At 44.2% G+C, this 13,358-nt stretch overlaps 7 protein-coding genes across 8 annotated transcripts; 4 read left to right on the top strand and 3 right to left on the bottom strand.

The window, feature by feature from the left end:
• Nucleotides 1-973: 973 nt before the first annotated feature.
• RB195_018740 (uncharacterized protein) lies at nt 974-1,351 on the top strand (the record flags this gene model as incomplete). The annotated part of the gene is made up of 1 exon (XM_064186309.1): nt 974-1,351. One exon carries the CDS (start codon nt 974-976, stop codon nt 1,349-1,351), a length of 378 nt encoding a protein of 125 aa, XP_064042190.1.
• Nucleotides 1,352-2,078: 727 nt separating this feature from the next.
• RB195_018739 (uncharacterized protein) lies at nt 2,079-2,681 on the bottom strand (the record flags this gene model as incomplete). The annotated part of the gene is made up of 1 exon (XM_064186308.1): nt 2,079-2,681. One exon carries the CDS (start codon nt 2,679-2,681, stop codon nt 2,079-2,081), a length of 603 nt encoding a protein of 200 aa, XP_064042189.1.
• Nucleotides 2,682-4,683: 2,002 nt separating this feature from the next.
• On the top strand, nt 4,684-8,398 carry RB195_018738 (uncharacterized protein; the record flags this gene model as incomplete). Of its 2 annotated transcripts, XM_064186306.1 has the most annotated exons (4): nt 4,684-4,748; nt 4,862-4,991; nt 7,140-7,289; nt 8,294-8,398. In XM_064186306.1, the coding sequence occupies 4 exons, from the start codon at nt 4,684-4,686 to the stop codon at nt 8,396-8,398; spliced, it is 450 nt and encodes a 149-aa protein (XP_064042187.1). The 2 variants fall into 2 exon arrangements, with proteins under 2 accessions (XP_064042187.1, XP_064042188.1); XM_064186307.1 differs by lacking the exon at nt 8,294-8,398 and having other exon boundaries at nt 7,140-7,325.
• Nucleotides 8,399-10,187: 1,789 nt separating this feature from the next.
• Nucleotides 10,188-10,856, bottom strand: RB195_018737 (uncharacterized protein; the record flags this gene model as incomplete). The annotated part of the gene is made up of 1 exon (XM_064186305.1): nt 10,188-10,856. The coding sequence occupies one exon, from the start codon at nt 10,854-10,856 to the stop codon at nt 10,188-10,190; it is 669 nt and encodes a 222-aa protein (XP_064042186.1).
• A 568-nt stretch (nt 10,857-11,424) lies between these two features.
• Nucleotides 11,425-11,955, top strand: RB195_018736 (uncharacterized protein; the record flags this gene model as incomplete). The annotated part of the gene is made up of 1 exon (XM_064186304.1): nt 11,425-11,955. The coding sequence occupies one exon, from the start codon at nt 11,425-11,427 to the stop codon at nt 11,953-11,955; it is 531 nt and encodes a 176-aa protein (XP_064042185.1).
• A 967-nt stretch (nt 11,956-12,922) lies between these two features.
• Nucleotides 12,923-13,252, top strand: RB195_018735 (uncharacterized protein; the record flags this gene model as incomplete). Its single annotated transcript, XM_064186303.1, has 1 exon — nt 12,923-13,252. The coding sequence occupies one exon, from the start codon at nt 12,923-12,925 to the stop codon at nt 13,250-13,252; it is 330 nt and encodes a 109-aa protein (XP_064042184.1).
• Nucleotides 12,926-13,297, bottom strand: RB195_018734 (uncharacterized protein; the record flags this gene model as incomplete). The annotated part of the gene is made up of 1 exon (XM_064186302.1): nt 12,926-13,297. One exon carries the CDS (start codon nt 13,295-13,297, stop codon nt 12,926-12,928), a length of 372 nt encoding a protein of 123 aa, XP_064042183.1.
• Between the last annotated feature and the right edge of the window lie 61 nt (nt 13,298-13,358).

Below are 13,358 nucleotides of genomic sequence, written 5' to 3'. Positions count from 1 at the left end.
AACGATTGATTGTCAGAAACCAGACTGTTATCAATGCGGACAAAAGCACCATCCCAGTGTATGCTTTGTACTTTTCAATGAATAGCATTGTTTAGTCATCAATCAATAGCATCATGTTGATCATATGCTTAATTAATTGCACACGAAATGCAAAAAGGAAAGAAACTCCGAATTCCACATCCCAAAGAAGAAACAGTTCCAATGAAAACATTCAATCCGCATCCGATCAATATACCGTCCACTTTGTTCATTTGTCACACTCTTGGCAAGGTAATTACATGTCAGCATGGATGTATGCACCATAGGGTAGAGGTAGTGTGCAAAATCGCGGAAACTGCACTTATAACTACAATGAGGAAGTTCTATTCAATAGGATCTACTCCAATCTTTGTATTCAAATTAATCATGCTAACAAAACTATCGGACTTATAAAGATACGTTCGAGACCAATGAAACCGTCCTGTTCCAAAGTTTCATTATTCTTCACTACAGAGACGAAACTCAAGATCTACCACACAACAAGATGCTCGCAAATGGGCTCTTCCACTCAATCTAAGTGCAGTAGAACTAAGCTGGACGAAATAGTTCCTGAGTTTAAAAGATCATCTGCCTATCCAGGATACTCAATTTGTGGTAACTTATACGGCAGTATAGCATGCGGGTGCTTCCTACCATTTTCAGCATGCACGTTTCTAAGAATTGCCCATGTACCGAAAGAGACACAGACTGTTTTTGAAGTAGTAAGTTGCATGGAATGGCAACCAGTAATCCAAATTGATGTTGATTTCATGCTTTATAATAGAGGAAAGCTGAAATCTTTCAGTTTACAACCTTATGTTACACAAAAGTATGATGAATTATCGTTGACAGTCATTTCTTTGCAAAAACCTCGTTCTCCATTGATGGACAAAAGATTCGCTGTAACCCCACTGGAGGCTATGATGCTACCAGATCATTATCAACTTCCCGTCGAATGCGAGTCAGAAGCATCTGCTCTCGATGCCTTTGTGAACTGCACAAATCGCATGACCTGTTCATGCGAAAACATGAAACACGTCAAATATGTCAGTGTTCACATGATGCACTCCAAAGTTTGAGGAAAGAAGTGTCAAATGTAATGCCCATACACACTCCGTTCACAGAAATCTTCAATGATAGCAAAGAAATCTATGCGCTCTCCAAGCAAGGAGAGATCACTCTCGCAATAGAGTCCAATTTGCTTATTGGCGGCACGGACACAATCATTCAAACATGTGAGATCTCGATTCGTGTGGTCAAAGCACTCTTCGCTATCTTCGCTACAGCTGTAGCGAAGGCACAAGAATTGATTTCCTTTGCAAGTCATCAATAAACTCGTGGGTTACAGTACAGTGCGAGAATCACGTTTTCCCCATTGAGTGTGGTCCAACGAACACTTCTGTGCAAGTTCTTCTAGATTTCGAGTATTCTGTAGTATCACAAGTGTGCCGCACATCATGTGATGGCAAGAATGTCACCTTTGATCTAGAAGGAACACTTGTACTATCCAAGGAGCAAGAGAAATGTGTTCTCGCAAGCACAGTGCAAGAACTGGATGCAGAGGATTCATTTTCTTGTTTTGATCTACCTGATCTAAATCCACTAATAAATGCCATAAAAACGAGCTGACATATAGCCCTTACGGCATGTGCTACGTTGGCTGTAGCCACTGGTCTTATTTGTACCAACCATAAGTCAAATAGTCAGTAGTCTTACTGCCTATGTTCGACTGTCTTTGAATCTCGGCATGTTGAAACGTAGTTTTTAATTGATTTCTTTGAGCTGTAGCCATGATTGCTATTGATCGTCTTTATTAAACAACGGCTGACGTTTCGGCGTTATCGCCTTCGTCAGAGCCTGGAAAATTCAAAGCCATTAGTGATTTATCCCCTCAAGCGCCTCATCACCCTACAGAAAGCATCCAAACGGCAAACTCAAACAGTAACACATTGGCTACTACTAACCTCATTAGCTAGACTTGTTAACGCAGCAGACCACCACGTACCACAACCACAAGTCACAAGGGTTTTATATAGGGACCTCACGGCCCGCCCCGTAGATCAGAACCCGCATAGGTCTTGATATGGGGATAACTCGTTTGTGACAGCAGTGCAGTCATCCTTCTTGTTCATTTTTGGACTTTTGGTGGTTATCCAAAAGGCCTCTAGTGCTGTGATCTCGGACTGGTAGGATAATATATGACCTTCTACCTCTACTTCGGAGTTTGGATGACATATTCTACGGTGTGCTCCAAGTGGGGTGAAGGTTTTAGATTTTGCGAGTCCATCTAGATGCTCCTTGACCCTTATGCACAGTGGACGTCCCGTTTCCCCTATATGATCGTCACCGCACAACTTGCATGTGATACGATACACTACTCCTGATATCATGCAATCACCCTCTCTGCCATACGGGCAAACCACGCAGCTGGGAGTTGTACAGAGTCGATCATACACACGACTACGTACCAGCTGACCCTTGAGGTTTGCTGGAGGTATTTCCACAACCCTCACGTCATTCTGTAGATCCGCTTTTCGTAGACAGCCCCATACCGCTTTACTCATATCATCAGATATATAAGGTAAACAGAAAGGGATCTTTTCTGGGCCATCCACTACTTTGGATACTTCGAAAGGGGCGTCGTGCTTGTCGGCTAGCACCATGGGCCAGATTTACAGACCATGTTTTTTTTCCTGGCTACTCGATGAGACTCTTGCCGCCGTTCTGTACATGTTACCTATAACAGATTTTTTCATTTTGCTGGGATGCGCTGAAAGATAGTGGATTAAGATGTTCTTGCTACTGGGTTTCCGGTACCACTTAGTTTTACATATCCCATTCCGCAAGTAAATGTGCACATTCAAAAAAGCCAACCAGTTGTCTATCGGTCTCTCCCTTGTGAAAGTAATGTGCGGACACTACTGATTGAGAAGATTGAAGTAAGTGTCTAGTTCTGCTTGAGTTGAGCAGACGACGCAGCAATCATCTATGTAACGATAATACAGCTGTGGTTTGCTGTCTATTATAGGCTTTTCGATCTTGGCCATGAAAACAATGGCGAGAGTGGGTGCCAGCCTTTGTCCCATAGCTAGGCCTCTAAGTTGCCGGTGATACTGTCCCGACCATCGGAAAATAGAAAGTCAGCAACACACAACCCAACCCTACGGTAAACAACAACTTTCGAGTGTTCGCAACATTGGTGTATTCCGTTTCGGATACCACTAATGATAGGTCTCAGTTTAAGTTACAGCTCAGAGAAATCAATTAAAAACTACGTAGTCTTACTGCTGGTCATAGTAAAGCCGTTGCTATCGCTCACCATAATCAAATTCGCTTCGAGAATCTTATGTTCGATAGTGAACCTGTTTAGCAAGATCACTGGATGGTTAATTTGCAAATGCAGGCAATAATTCAGCTGATCATAACAAGCACATTTAAAACTTTAAAAAAAGTAAAAACAAAAAAGATTACTAATCCCACTTATGAATCTGTCCCGCCGAAGGCCGCACATTTGAAAAATAGGATATGGTAGCTCCTAAACGAGATCAACTATGAGTGCTGTGATCTTCATAGTACTCTTAGTTGTTTCCCGGACTCCAGAGGAACGACGCCGACCTCAACGCCGTCACCAACAAGCGACAATAGAACGACGCCACTACCGCCGACTCCAACAAGCCGCAATGGAACGACGTCATCGCCTTCGCTGACTAGCAAGCTGCAATCGAATAAAGCAAATATTGAGACCTGTTATCCGGTGATCTTTGTTATAACACCGGTTTCAATATTTTTAAATGTGTGAAGCAGAATGTGATGGTGCTAAGGAATTTCTAGTTTCCTTTTTTGCACTATATATTGTGCTTGGGCTTGTGCCCTAATATATTGTGGTTCAGTGGTAGAATATTTATTAGTAAGCAAGATAAGACCGTGTCCTCACCAAGAGCCACAAACACAAGAATGCTCCTTGTGAGCACTCGTTAATGGAGAAGCTACGTGGGGGGTCATCTTTATGAGATGACCGCCAAAAAGGTAGGTCTTTACAATGTCGAATGTTTGCACAAAGGATCTGTGGTAGTGTGCACATAAGCATAGAATAATAATGCAGAATTGGGGTCCTGATCCGAATAGGACAATCAGGACACATTAGGCTATTTAACAATGGATGCAAAGATCTAACTTCTGACAGGAATTGATCCTTTTTATTGAGCGTTCCAATAAAAAGAACGCTGCACAGCGCCACACCATCAGACAACTGCTCGATCACAACATAGGACGTCTCATCAAAGTATTCCTCTAACTACTAGAACCAAATTTTGCATCTCATTATGGGTTTGTTTAACGGCAACTACTCTCTCCCTTTTCTCTTTCCTCTATTCACATCTCTCCTCCCAACGCGCTTTACTCTCCAAAGAAATTATTTTAGCATGACGTGAGTGCTTGCGTGATGTGTGTACACTGCGCTTGGAACAACATATCCTACGCATTTCTCCTTGCTCTCTCGAGTGACTTTTGTGTGCTCGTACGTAATGAACTTGAGAAGAGCATTTCTTTGTTTCCTGGTGCTTTATACACTACGATTCCTCTCAAGCCTAGCAGTTAATTTCTCTAACAGGATGTAAAGTTGCAGATTACAACTCCAATCGGTTTTCTTCCAGTGTTTGATTTAAGATGTCCAGACGAAGTAGAGGAACGGCGAACGCCAGAGCGAGCACCGAAAGATCGGACAAGGACATGTGGGTTTCTTTTTTGTGAAACACCTCTTCTTAAAGGGCTAAGTTAAATTGACCTCGACGACTTAGATGGATGCAGATGTCTCATAGTTTCTAGTTAATCCCACCTAGTTAAGGTTCGAAGATGGGCCAACTGTTAATTTTGAAGAAATGTTGGAGGGGATGAATGACATCAATCGCGATCTCGGTGAACGGTTACGACGACATTTACAGTTCTTTTTTATGGATCCTCTCGAAAAGTGGAAGGTATAGTTGGGTTTGTATCCAAACTTACACTCGGCTGCAGGAGACTCCGCCCTTTGGACCAATGCTAACGAAATTCAAAGTGGTGCGGATAACTACTTCCTCCATTGTTCCAGAGGAATAGAGTGAGGGAAAGCTATAACATGAATGTTATACGATGCATCACTCCTGCCATGATATCAAAGTTAGGTAATACAGGAAAGTAAGGAAGTATGATATCCGAACTTAGAAGTAGGTAAGGGATGAAACTGGAACTTGGGCTTTTTGATCCTCATCTAGCTGTTAAAGACGATTAACTCGCATAACTACTAGCTGGTATCTTTTCTCCAGTTTTCTTCTCCGTTGTTTCATTTGTTCTTTGTTTGTTGCTGCGATTTCCTTTTTTATTACTGTTAGTTGTTTCATTTGTATTCCCATTCCCTTTTTCGTCTTCTACATCATATTTGTTTCACGTGATTGGTTTTCCATTCCATTTGTTTTTTACAGGCGGACTTCTTTCAACATAGTTATGTTCACTCCCGTTTTCACTAGATTTGCATCATATCTGTTTAAGTAACGATTTCCACAGTATAAAGTATTGGCGCAGTAGTTGGATATTCACCTTTAACCTCGCCTGAAAGATGCGGCTTCGAGCGTTCCGGGGCGGCATTTTCTACAACGAGTTCGATTGGAGCGCACCTGCCTTGTGCACGCGCCGCATCTTCAGGGCCGTCTTTTGCGGCAGTTAGGAAGAAATGGACGTAGTCATCCTCTTCCCGATAATCTACGACCCGCATAGGCATAACCCACCTGAAACCGGCACCATCCCAGATTTGTGAGGTGATGCCTTTAAGTAATCGTCGTTGGTTGCAAGATAAAGATGGTAAACCTATATTCGAGTTTCATCCCTCTTTTTTAATTCGGAGATCATACTTTCTTACTTTCTCTCTACTACGACTTACTTTGATATTCTCCTCGTTTCTTTCATACTAAGAACTCATGGAGTACCGTATAACATTCATTTTCTAACCTTTTCTGTGCTTATTCCTCTGAAACAACAGAGGAAGTAGTTACCCACCGTCAGCTCTCAACTGATAGCGGTAGAGGTAACGGATGAGATCGAGGGGGATTGTCGCGAATTGCAGCGTTGAGTAGTGCCAGCAGGGGTGCCCATGGATCCTAACTGTTTCGCTCCACCACACTACTTCGAACGCAGCCGCTTGCGCAACTACACCGAATTTCAGATTGTGGACTCGCTCTTCTACTGTATAAACCACGCGTACTAAGAAGAGGAGTAAAGAAGTCAAAGCATTATTAGGTCCAGCTGTATCTTTTTTCCCTCTTAGGATCTTACTCTACTCTTAGGTGGTACGGATTTCAGGTGGAGTATCCGTACACGGAATCGTAGGTTATGGAGGTGGGCGATTCCGTTTCCGTCCATTTCTTCCTATTTGCCGTAGAAAACGTCCTGGAAGATTCGGCTTCAAGCGTTCCGGCGCGCTATTTCCTATAACGAGTCTGGTTGGGGCGCGCCAGCCGTGTGCACACGCCGCATCTTCCGGCTAATCTTAATCTGCGATCCCGTATACGAATACTCCACCTGAAATCCGTACCACCTCAGATTCGTGGGGTGATGCCTTTGAAACAGTAGTAGTTCCACATCTCCTTTCTTTTTCTTCTCTTAAAGCTTTAGCATACATGTTGTAGATTTTCTTAGACTGAGGCCAAGGGTTCGTGGGTTCCACTTTATTGGACCTCGTTTGGGCAGCTCCTCTTCTGGTGACGTGACAGTACTTTCGTCTTCCCATATCCTAAATCCCGACTAAAAGTTCGAACGGTTGGAGCAGGGACCTCATTCACTTGAGCTGCACTCCATCAGCCCTTTCACCTAAGGAGGGTCCGGATTCCCCCTATCGCACCTATGCATGTAATCTGCACCGAATAACTTCACTCCGGCTAACATGTCTGAAGCGGGCTCGAGCGACCTTTTCGCAATGCATCGTCTGTGAGTGCGCTAGACGACTGGTTAACGAAGCCTATGCAGGGAACGTATTACGTAGTCCTATCTGAACCCTTTCGGTGCAGATTGCAGTTAGTTGTGGTCTTATTATCCTAGCTGCCCGAACCGCTCTTTCCCTCCTTTTCTGTTGTCCTGAACATTTTTCTGTTCAGGTACGCCGGCAGTTTCCATACAAGTTGGCTCTTCAAGTGCTAAAAATCGTATTCGTAACTTTTCAACTAATCTTGTTCGCCGAAATGAGGATGTCTCATGTGGACTTCATGGAAGACACAAATGTTGTCATGCGACACAAATTCCTGAAGGTGATGAGTTTTCTTACAGATGCAGTGATAAGATAAGTAAAAAATTAGCCGAAGAGTGATCTGCAGAAATCATCCTTATTTTTGTCATGCGACACATCCTTATTTTTGAGTTGCCACAACCAACTACAATACCTTTTTGCTTACGGATCTACGTTAGCGTTACATTTTGCTCATGGTACTTACTAGAAGCTTTATTCATGTTGTAGTGTTTTTGGTAGTTGTAGCATTGGGACGTGCAAAGGTACACCTGAAAAAACATAATCTGACGTACTTTATTAAGATTTTGAGGAAGCCTGCAACGAGTTCTTTTTCTTTCACTTTATTTTTGGATAATTTTTGAGAGTTATAGAACTTTGCTGAGAGCACAACATTCTTTTCTTGACTTTTTAACTTTGAAAGAAAGCCTTTGACAGCATAGAAAAAAATCTTACACCAAATGTTGCTTGATTAATCCGGCGCAACGTTATTTGAGGACCTCTGTCAATACCGATGTGATCATTGCATGGCTACATTACATCTCTTTTACCATCCTCTCCCCTTTCGCTTTGGAATGTTGAAATGACAAGACTAGACATCGTCAAAGCTACCCATAATTTCACTGTAGTAGAAAGCGAAACTGATGTAGAGAGTGAAGTGTTTGCGATGAAGGAGACCTGCAGTTTGCGTAAAAAGTATTGCGCCGGGATGATGTGTTGCATCCTCAGTGAAGGCGTGCACTGGCCCCTCTTGACAAAGCGCAAGAAGCTCCCCGAAGCGTTCTTCTTATTTTCTGTAGTTTTCTCCTCTTGTATGCATGGGATTACATAGCTTTTGGAAAATTTTTCTACTGGTAAAAAAAGCAGTTTTGTAGAGAGAGTTTGTCGTGGGAAAGAACGAGTATACTTCCAATACCTCTAGTTTATGGAAATTTTAGCGAACGTTCACCCGTGTGTCAAGAAGAAAGGACAAACAAAGAGGAAATTACTGCTTCTGTACTTGTTATTTAACTAGGTCGTCAACATTAGCTAGATCTTTCACAACTCGGTATGGAAGACCTAGCTAAAGCGTTGACTTCAGCAATTCTTGAAGCACCCAACTACGTTGATGTGGACCTATTTTGCTTAATATAATAATTAATCATGAAATATAATAACGAGCTGAGTGTGTGTGTGTATTTATGTGTGTGTGTATGTATGTGCGTGTGTCAAGAAATTTGAAAAAGGAGGAGCGACGGGTCCACCGGCGTCGGATTGGAGCGCCGGCGCCAGATAGCTATAATATGGGGTGCGACGGGTCCCAGTACGTTCAGTTGGTGCACCGGCGCCGTATACCTATAGAAGGGGATGCGACGGATCCACCGGCGTCGGATTGGCGCGCCAGCACCAGATACCTATAGGAGGGGATTGCGACGACTCCCAGGGCGTCGGCTTTTTGCGCCGGCTATAAAAGCTATAAAATGCGGTAAGGCGGGTCTCACAGGTTGGAATTCCTGTGCCATGCTGTAGAAGTATCGCGCAGTAACTTCGTGTGCATGTCGAAAAAGGTAAATGGGACGTTGCAAACGTTTTATAGTTGTATCCACTTTCCGTGTTGCTTTCCACCTCTACGACTCCTCCGTTCCTCAAAAAGTGGAAGCACGCGTGTAAACGGCTGCTTAAGTAATAGAAAGCTGTTTGTATGATCTGACGTGAAATGCTATCTTTATCAGAACGATGATGTCGTCCACGTCATTTCATGTTAGAACATTATTCTGCGATAACTGTTAGGGAGAAACAAGAGGAAAACCCATACTTCGAGTAGTACTTTCAAATTGTCTCTACGCTGTGTTGGCAGCGAAGGCGTGTTTGAAAGTTTGAATATTCTCGAAGTGTAGAACTGACGCGTTAAGAAAGAAAACTATGAAAACTTCCGCCTTTATTTATAAAAAAAAAGAGGAAAAGAAGAAGAAAGCGTTGTTAGAACAACACAAATCTAATTTCGGAGAATTACAGAGAGAAAGCGAATAAATAAACTACTATTAATTTTCATTGATCAGTGAAAGGGAGCGAAACGAACACCACAGAAAGTCTGAGGTTCTGCTTTAGCCGGAAGTTCAGACTGGTATTTAATATATGCATTAGGGAACCTTCCGAACATTTTGGATTATCTGTACACATAATTTGTGATCTTAACATATATATATATATATACATATATATACATATATGTATATATATGTATATATATATATATATATATATATATATATATATATATATATATATATATATATGGCGGGTGTGGCGCAGTCGGTTAGAGGTCTGTTGTAGCCACACGGTCGAGGGTTCGAATCCGCCCCAGTGCTCACCAAGCCTTTCATCCCTCCGGGGTCGATAAATTGGTACCAGACTTGTCTGGGAGGATAAAAACACTGACTTGATCATCGGCTTGCCCCCGCAAGTCATTGTATAGGCCAACACGCGTTCCAAAACCTCAACGATCACGAATTCCAGTAAAACGCGTTGGCGCATCCCAAGTGGATTGATACGCCAGTGACTTTATCCTTTTATACATATATATATACATGTATATATATATATATATATATATTAGCGTGTTCGGAAAGTATCTGACGAAATGCGGCAAAATTTAAGAACAACACAACTTTTTAACAACATTTTATTATTCGACGAAATAATCTCCATCAACGTCGACAATCTTCTGCCAACGTCTCACTAGATCACGGATTCCTTTGGCGTAGAACTCCGGCGACTTGGAGGCGAAGAAACCCCGAAGGTCATTTTCGAGGTGCTCACGACCATCGTAGCGCTTCTCTTCCAGGTGATGCTGATGCGATCGGAAGAGGTGGTAGTCGCTAAGGGCCAGGTCCGGGCTGTACGGTGGGTGCGGTAGAACTTCTTCGCGATGTGAGGGCGCGCGTTATGAGGGCGCGTTTGCAGCAGGCGAACGTTGTCGAGCTTCGGGTGCTCTTTGCGGATCTTGTCGGCCAGTCTTTGCAGTTGAGCGCAGTAGACCTCGGCAGTAACCGTCGTGTTGTCCGGCAGCAGTTCGAAACTGTAGATCCGGCATTTCATCGCCAGCCCACCACGCACGTTTGCGGCTGTGGTTGATGCAGATGATCCATTTTTCATCTCCAGTGACAATGGTGTCCAGCCAGTCGATTATGCGGCTTCTGGAGAGCAGCTGAGTGCAGATGTCCAGGCCTCTTTGGCGGTTGCCATCGCTCAATGCATGTGAGAGCCACTGACCGAGCTTTTTCACCATTCCGAGAGATCGCAGTCCATTGCTCACGGTGGACACCGAACAGCCAAGACTGGCAGCAAAATACCGCACACCTTCATATGGATGCTGCTCCACCAGATTCTTCAGTTCGTCGAACGATTTTGCAGTCGGTCGACCAGAGCGAGGATCATCTTCGAGTCTCTTGTTTCCGGCTTTGAAGCGCTGGAACCAGGCGCGCACAGACCGCTCAGAATGGGCTTCAGTGCCGAATACTTGACTTAAGTTTCGATGGGCTTCAGTAACGGGGTGGCCAGATTCGAACTCGTAAAGGAGTACGTCTCGAATATGGGTGGAATGTTCCACCATTATAAGATTAAATAGGCAAGGAAGAGGGAGCCAGATTTGTTATGTGTATACAAGCGGTAGTGTCGTTATATAATATATTTAATACGGGAACTTCCAGAACATATCAAAAAATCTGCGCTACTGCGAAATGTTCGACAGATACTTTCCGAACACCCTAATACTATGGCAAGTTGAGGGGTCAAAGTCACATTTGAGACATAGCTTGCATCCCTTAGGTGCTGAAGCATGCCCTCAAAGTCAAATCGAATTTATTTTCGTGCTGATTATTCGAGTCGCCATGGATCTCTTTCAATAGAGAAATGTAGCCGGTTAGTCGCAAGGCTACATTGCGCGTTCCCAGATGGCGGAAAGGGGGCTAATCACGGACGAAAAGCGACATTGTGCCTTCCGTGAGACGCGGGTGGATTCAGGTTACGGATTCTCTGTTTCTGCACTGACTCATGACATCCTTGTATCCTGTAAGTCGGTCCGGCCAAAGGTATGCAATGAACGACACAATGTTCTCCCACAAACTCGTGGGACTAGAAGCTTGCAACCTGCCCATGGGTTTTAAAATTTTGCGCATGTCATGGTAATAAGAAGTAGTCTCCTGACTCCGGAGGAAAGCGTTGTGCCAGGAATTACTGGGTTGCAGGAGCCATCTGGGCACCAAAAGCAGAAAAGGACTAGGATGGCGATCTGTACTCGTAACGCACCCACGTTTGCATGGGAAGCGGCCAACGAAGAGCCGATGATGCAAGCCAGGAAGATTAAGTACGACGTCATCGGATTCATCATACGACGATGCCACCCACTTAGCGTCGTGTATGAAACTGGAGAGGAGCTATTCCTAGTAACGTGCGACAGTAGAGGAGTTAGCGGTGACAAGACAAGGCGCGGTTCAACGCCAGCTTTGAATATCTTCATGGCATACGCTCTAAGATCAAACTACGAAGAAGAAGTCGAGGGTTCGGGGCGAGAAGAACGCCTGAGGACCTTGACATCGGGGCCCACAGCAGAGAATGAACAGGGGAAGAGACTCTCCGAGTTCATCATGGCGACTAAGACCATTCGTGGGAACTCACAATTGCAGAAAACCTTCTCTCTACGGTGGACGTAGGAGTCACCCAGTGGAGATACCGTAATGAAATTGACCACATCATCGTCAGTAAAGGGTTCTATTCTGACGGATGTCGCTGTTGTGTCAAAGTTCCATACGGGAACCTCCTTCGAGGAAGGCTTTCCTTCGGACAGGGAGAGAAAGCCGCAAAATTCAGAGAGAATGCCCTTCGCGACTGCACAAGTGAGGCGAGTACTTTAAAACCACCAAGAGACGTCTGTCTCTCGAAACTTTTGAGCTGATACGCCATCGTGGAGCTGGCTATCATGAACTCACGTCCAGGCTCGCAGGGCTTTGCAGAGAGCCGATAAAGGAAGACCTTAAAAAGAGAAGAGCAAAAGTGTTGGCTAAAGCTGCAGTGGCGGAAAAAGCTTTCGTTATGCCCGTCAAAACTTCGCAAATCGCAAGACAAAGATGACTGCTCTCCGGAACCCGAAGGGGCAACCATTGTATCGAGAAGGAGAATGGAGAAAATCATCTACGACTTCTACTTTGATCTCTTCGACAGCCATGTCCAGGGAAGATGGACATGTCATTCGATAGATTCTACCGTGCAAAGTACGACATGCTATCATGTCGGTAAGAAATCTGCACCCGCTCCTCACAGAATAACAGAAAATCTGAAGAATCTTCCGCTGGTACTTGTAAACACTCTCGGGGGGCTCTTTACACGTACATATGCAAAATCCTAAACAGTGGAAGACTAGCAGGACCGTGTTGTTGTATTTCATATGAGACCCATATGACATCAATAGGAATTGCCCAATCCGCTTACTATCCGTCATCTACAAGCTCATTGGAAGAGTGATCCCTAACGGTATTGAAAAGGTGTTAAATGAATTACAGCCATGCGAGAAAGCAGCTTTTCGAAAAAGATTCAGCTTGATCGACCGCTTTCACACCGTGTCGAAAGTTGCGCTTTGCTCACATCGTCCTGATAGCAACTATCATCAGCCAAGCAGAACGAATGCTAACCGAATTCGACGAAACATGTGGATGCATCGGTCTTCAGGTGAATCTGCAAAAGACGATGTTCATGCGGAGCGGATGGGTCTCGGATGACCCATTCACTCTCAACGGAAGGAACACATTCGAACGCACCAGCATCGTTTGTCTGGGTCTGGAAATGAACATGAAGAACGAGCTGATCCTCGAGTTGGGCACGAGGAAACGAGCGGCCTGGGGAGGTTATAAGATCATCAAGGATGTATTGATAATCAGGAATACCCGGCTCCGTGTTGACTTCCTCAACGCCACCGTAGTTCCTGTTTTGACCTATGCTCCAGAAACTTGGTGATTTCGCAAGCAGGAAGAAAATCGATGAGTACCATTGAACGTGCATTTGAAGGAGTATCCTGCTTCACACAAGTGGGACCCAGAATTCGAAGTTCTTTCCTACGTCA

Source organism: Necator americanus, chromosome II (genome assembly GCF_031761385.1).
Source record: "Necator americanus strain Aroian chromosome II, whole genome shotgun sequence".
NCBI classification, from domain to species: Eukaryota; Metazoa; Nematoda; class Chromadorea; order Rhabditida; family Ancylostomatidae; genus Necator; species Necator americanus.
This window is presented reverse-complemented; position numbering and strand designations above follow the sequence as displayed.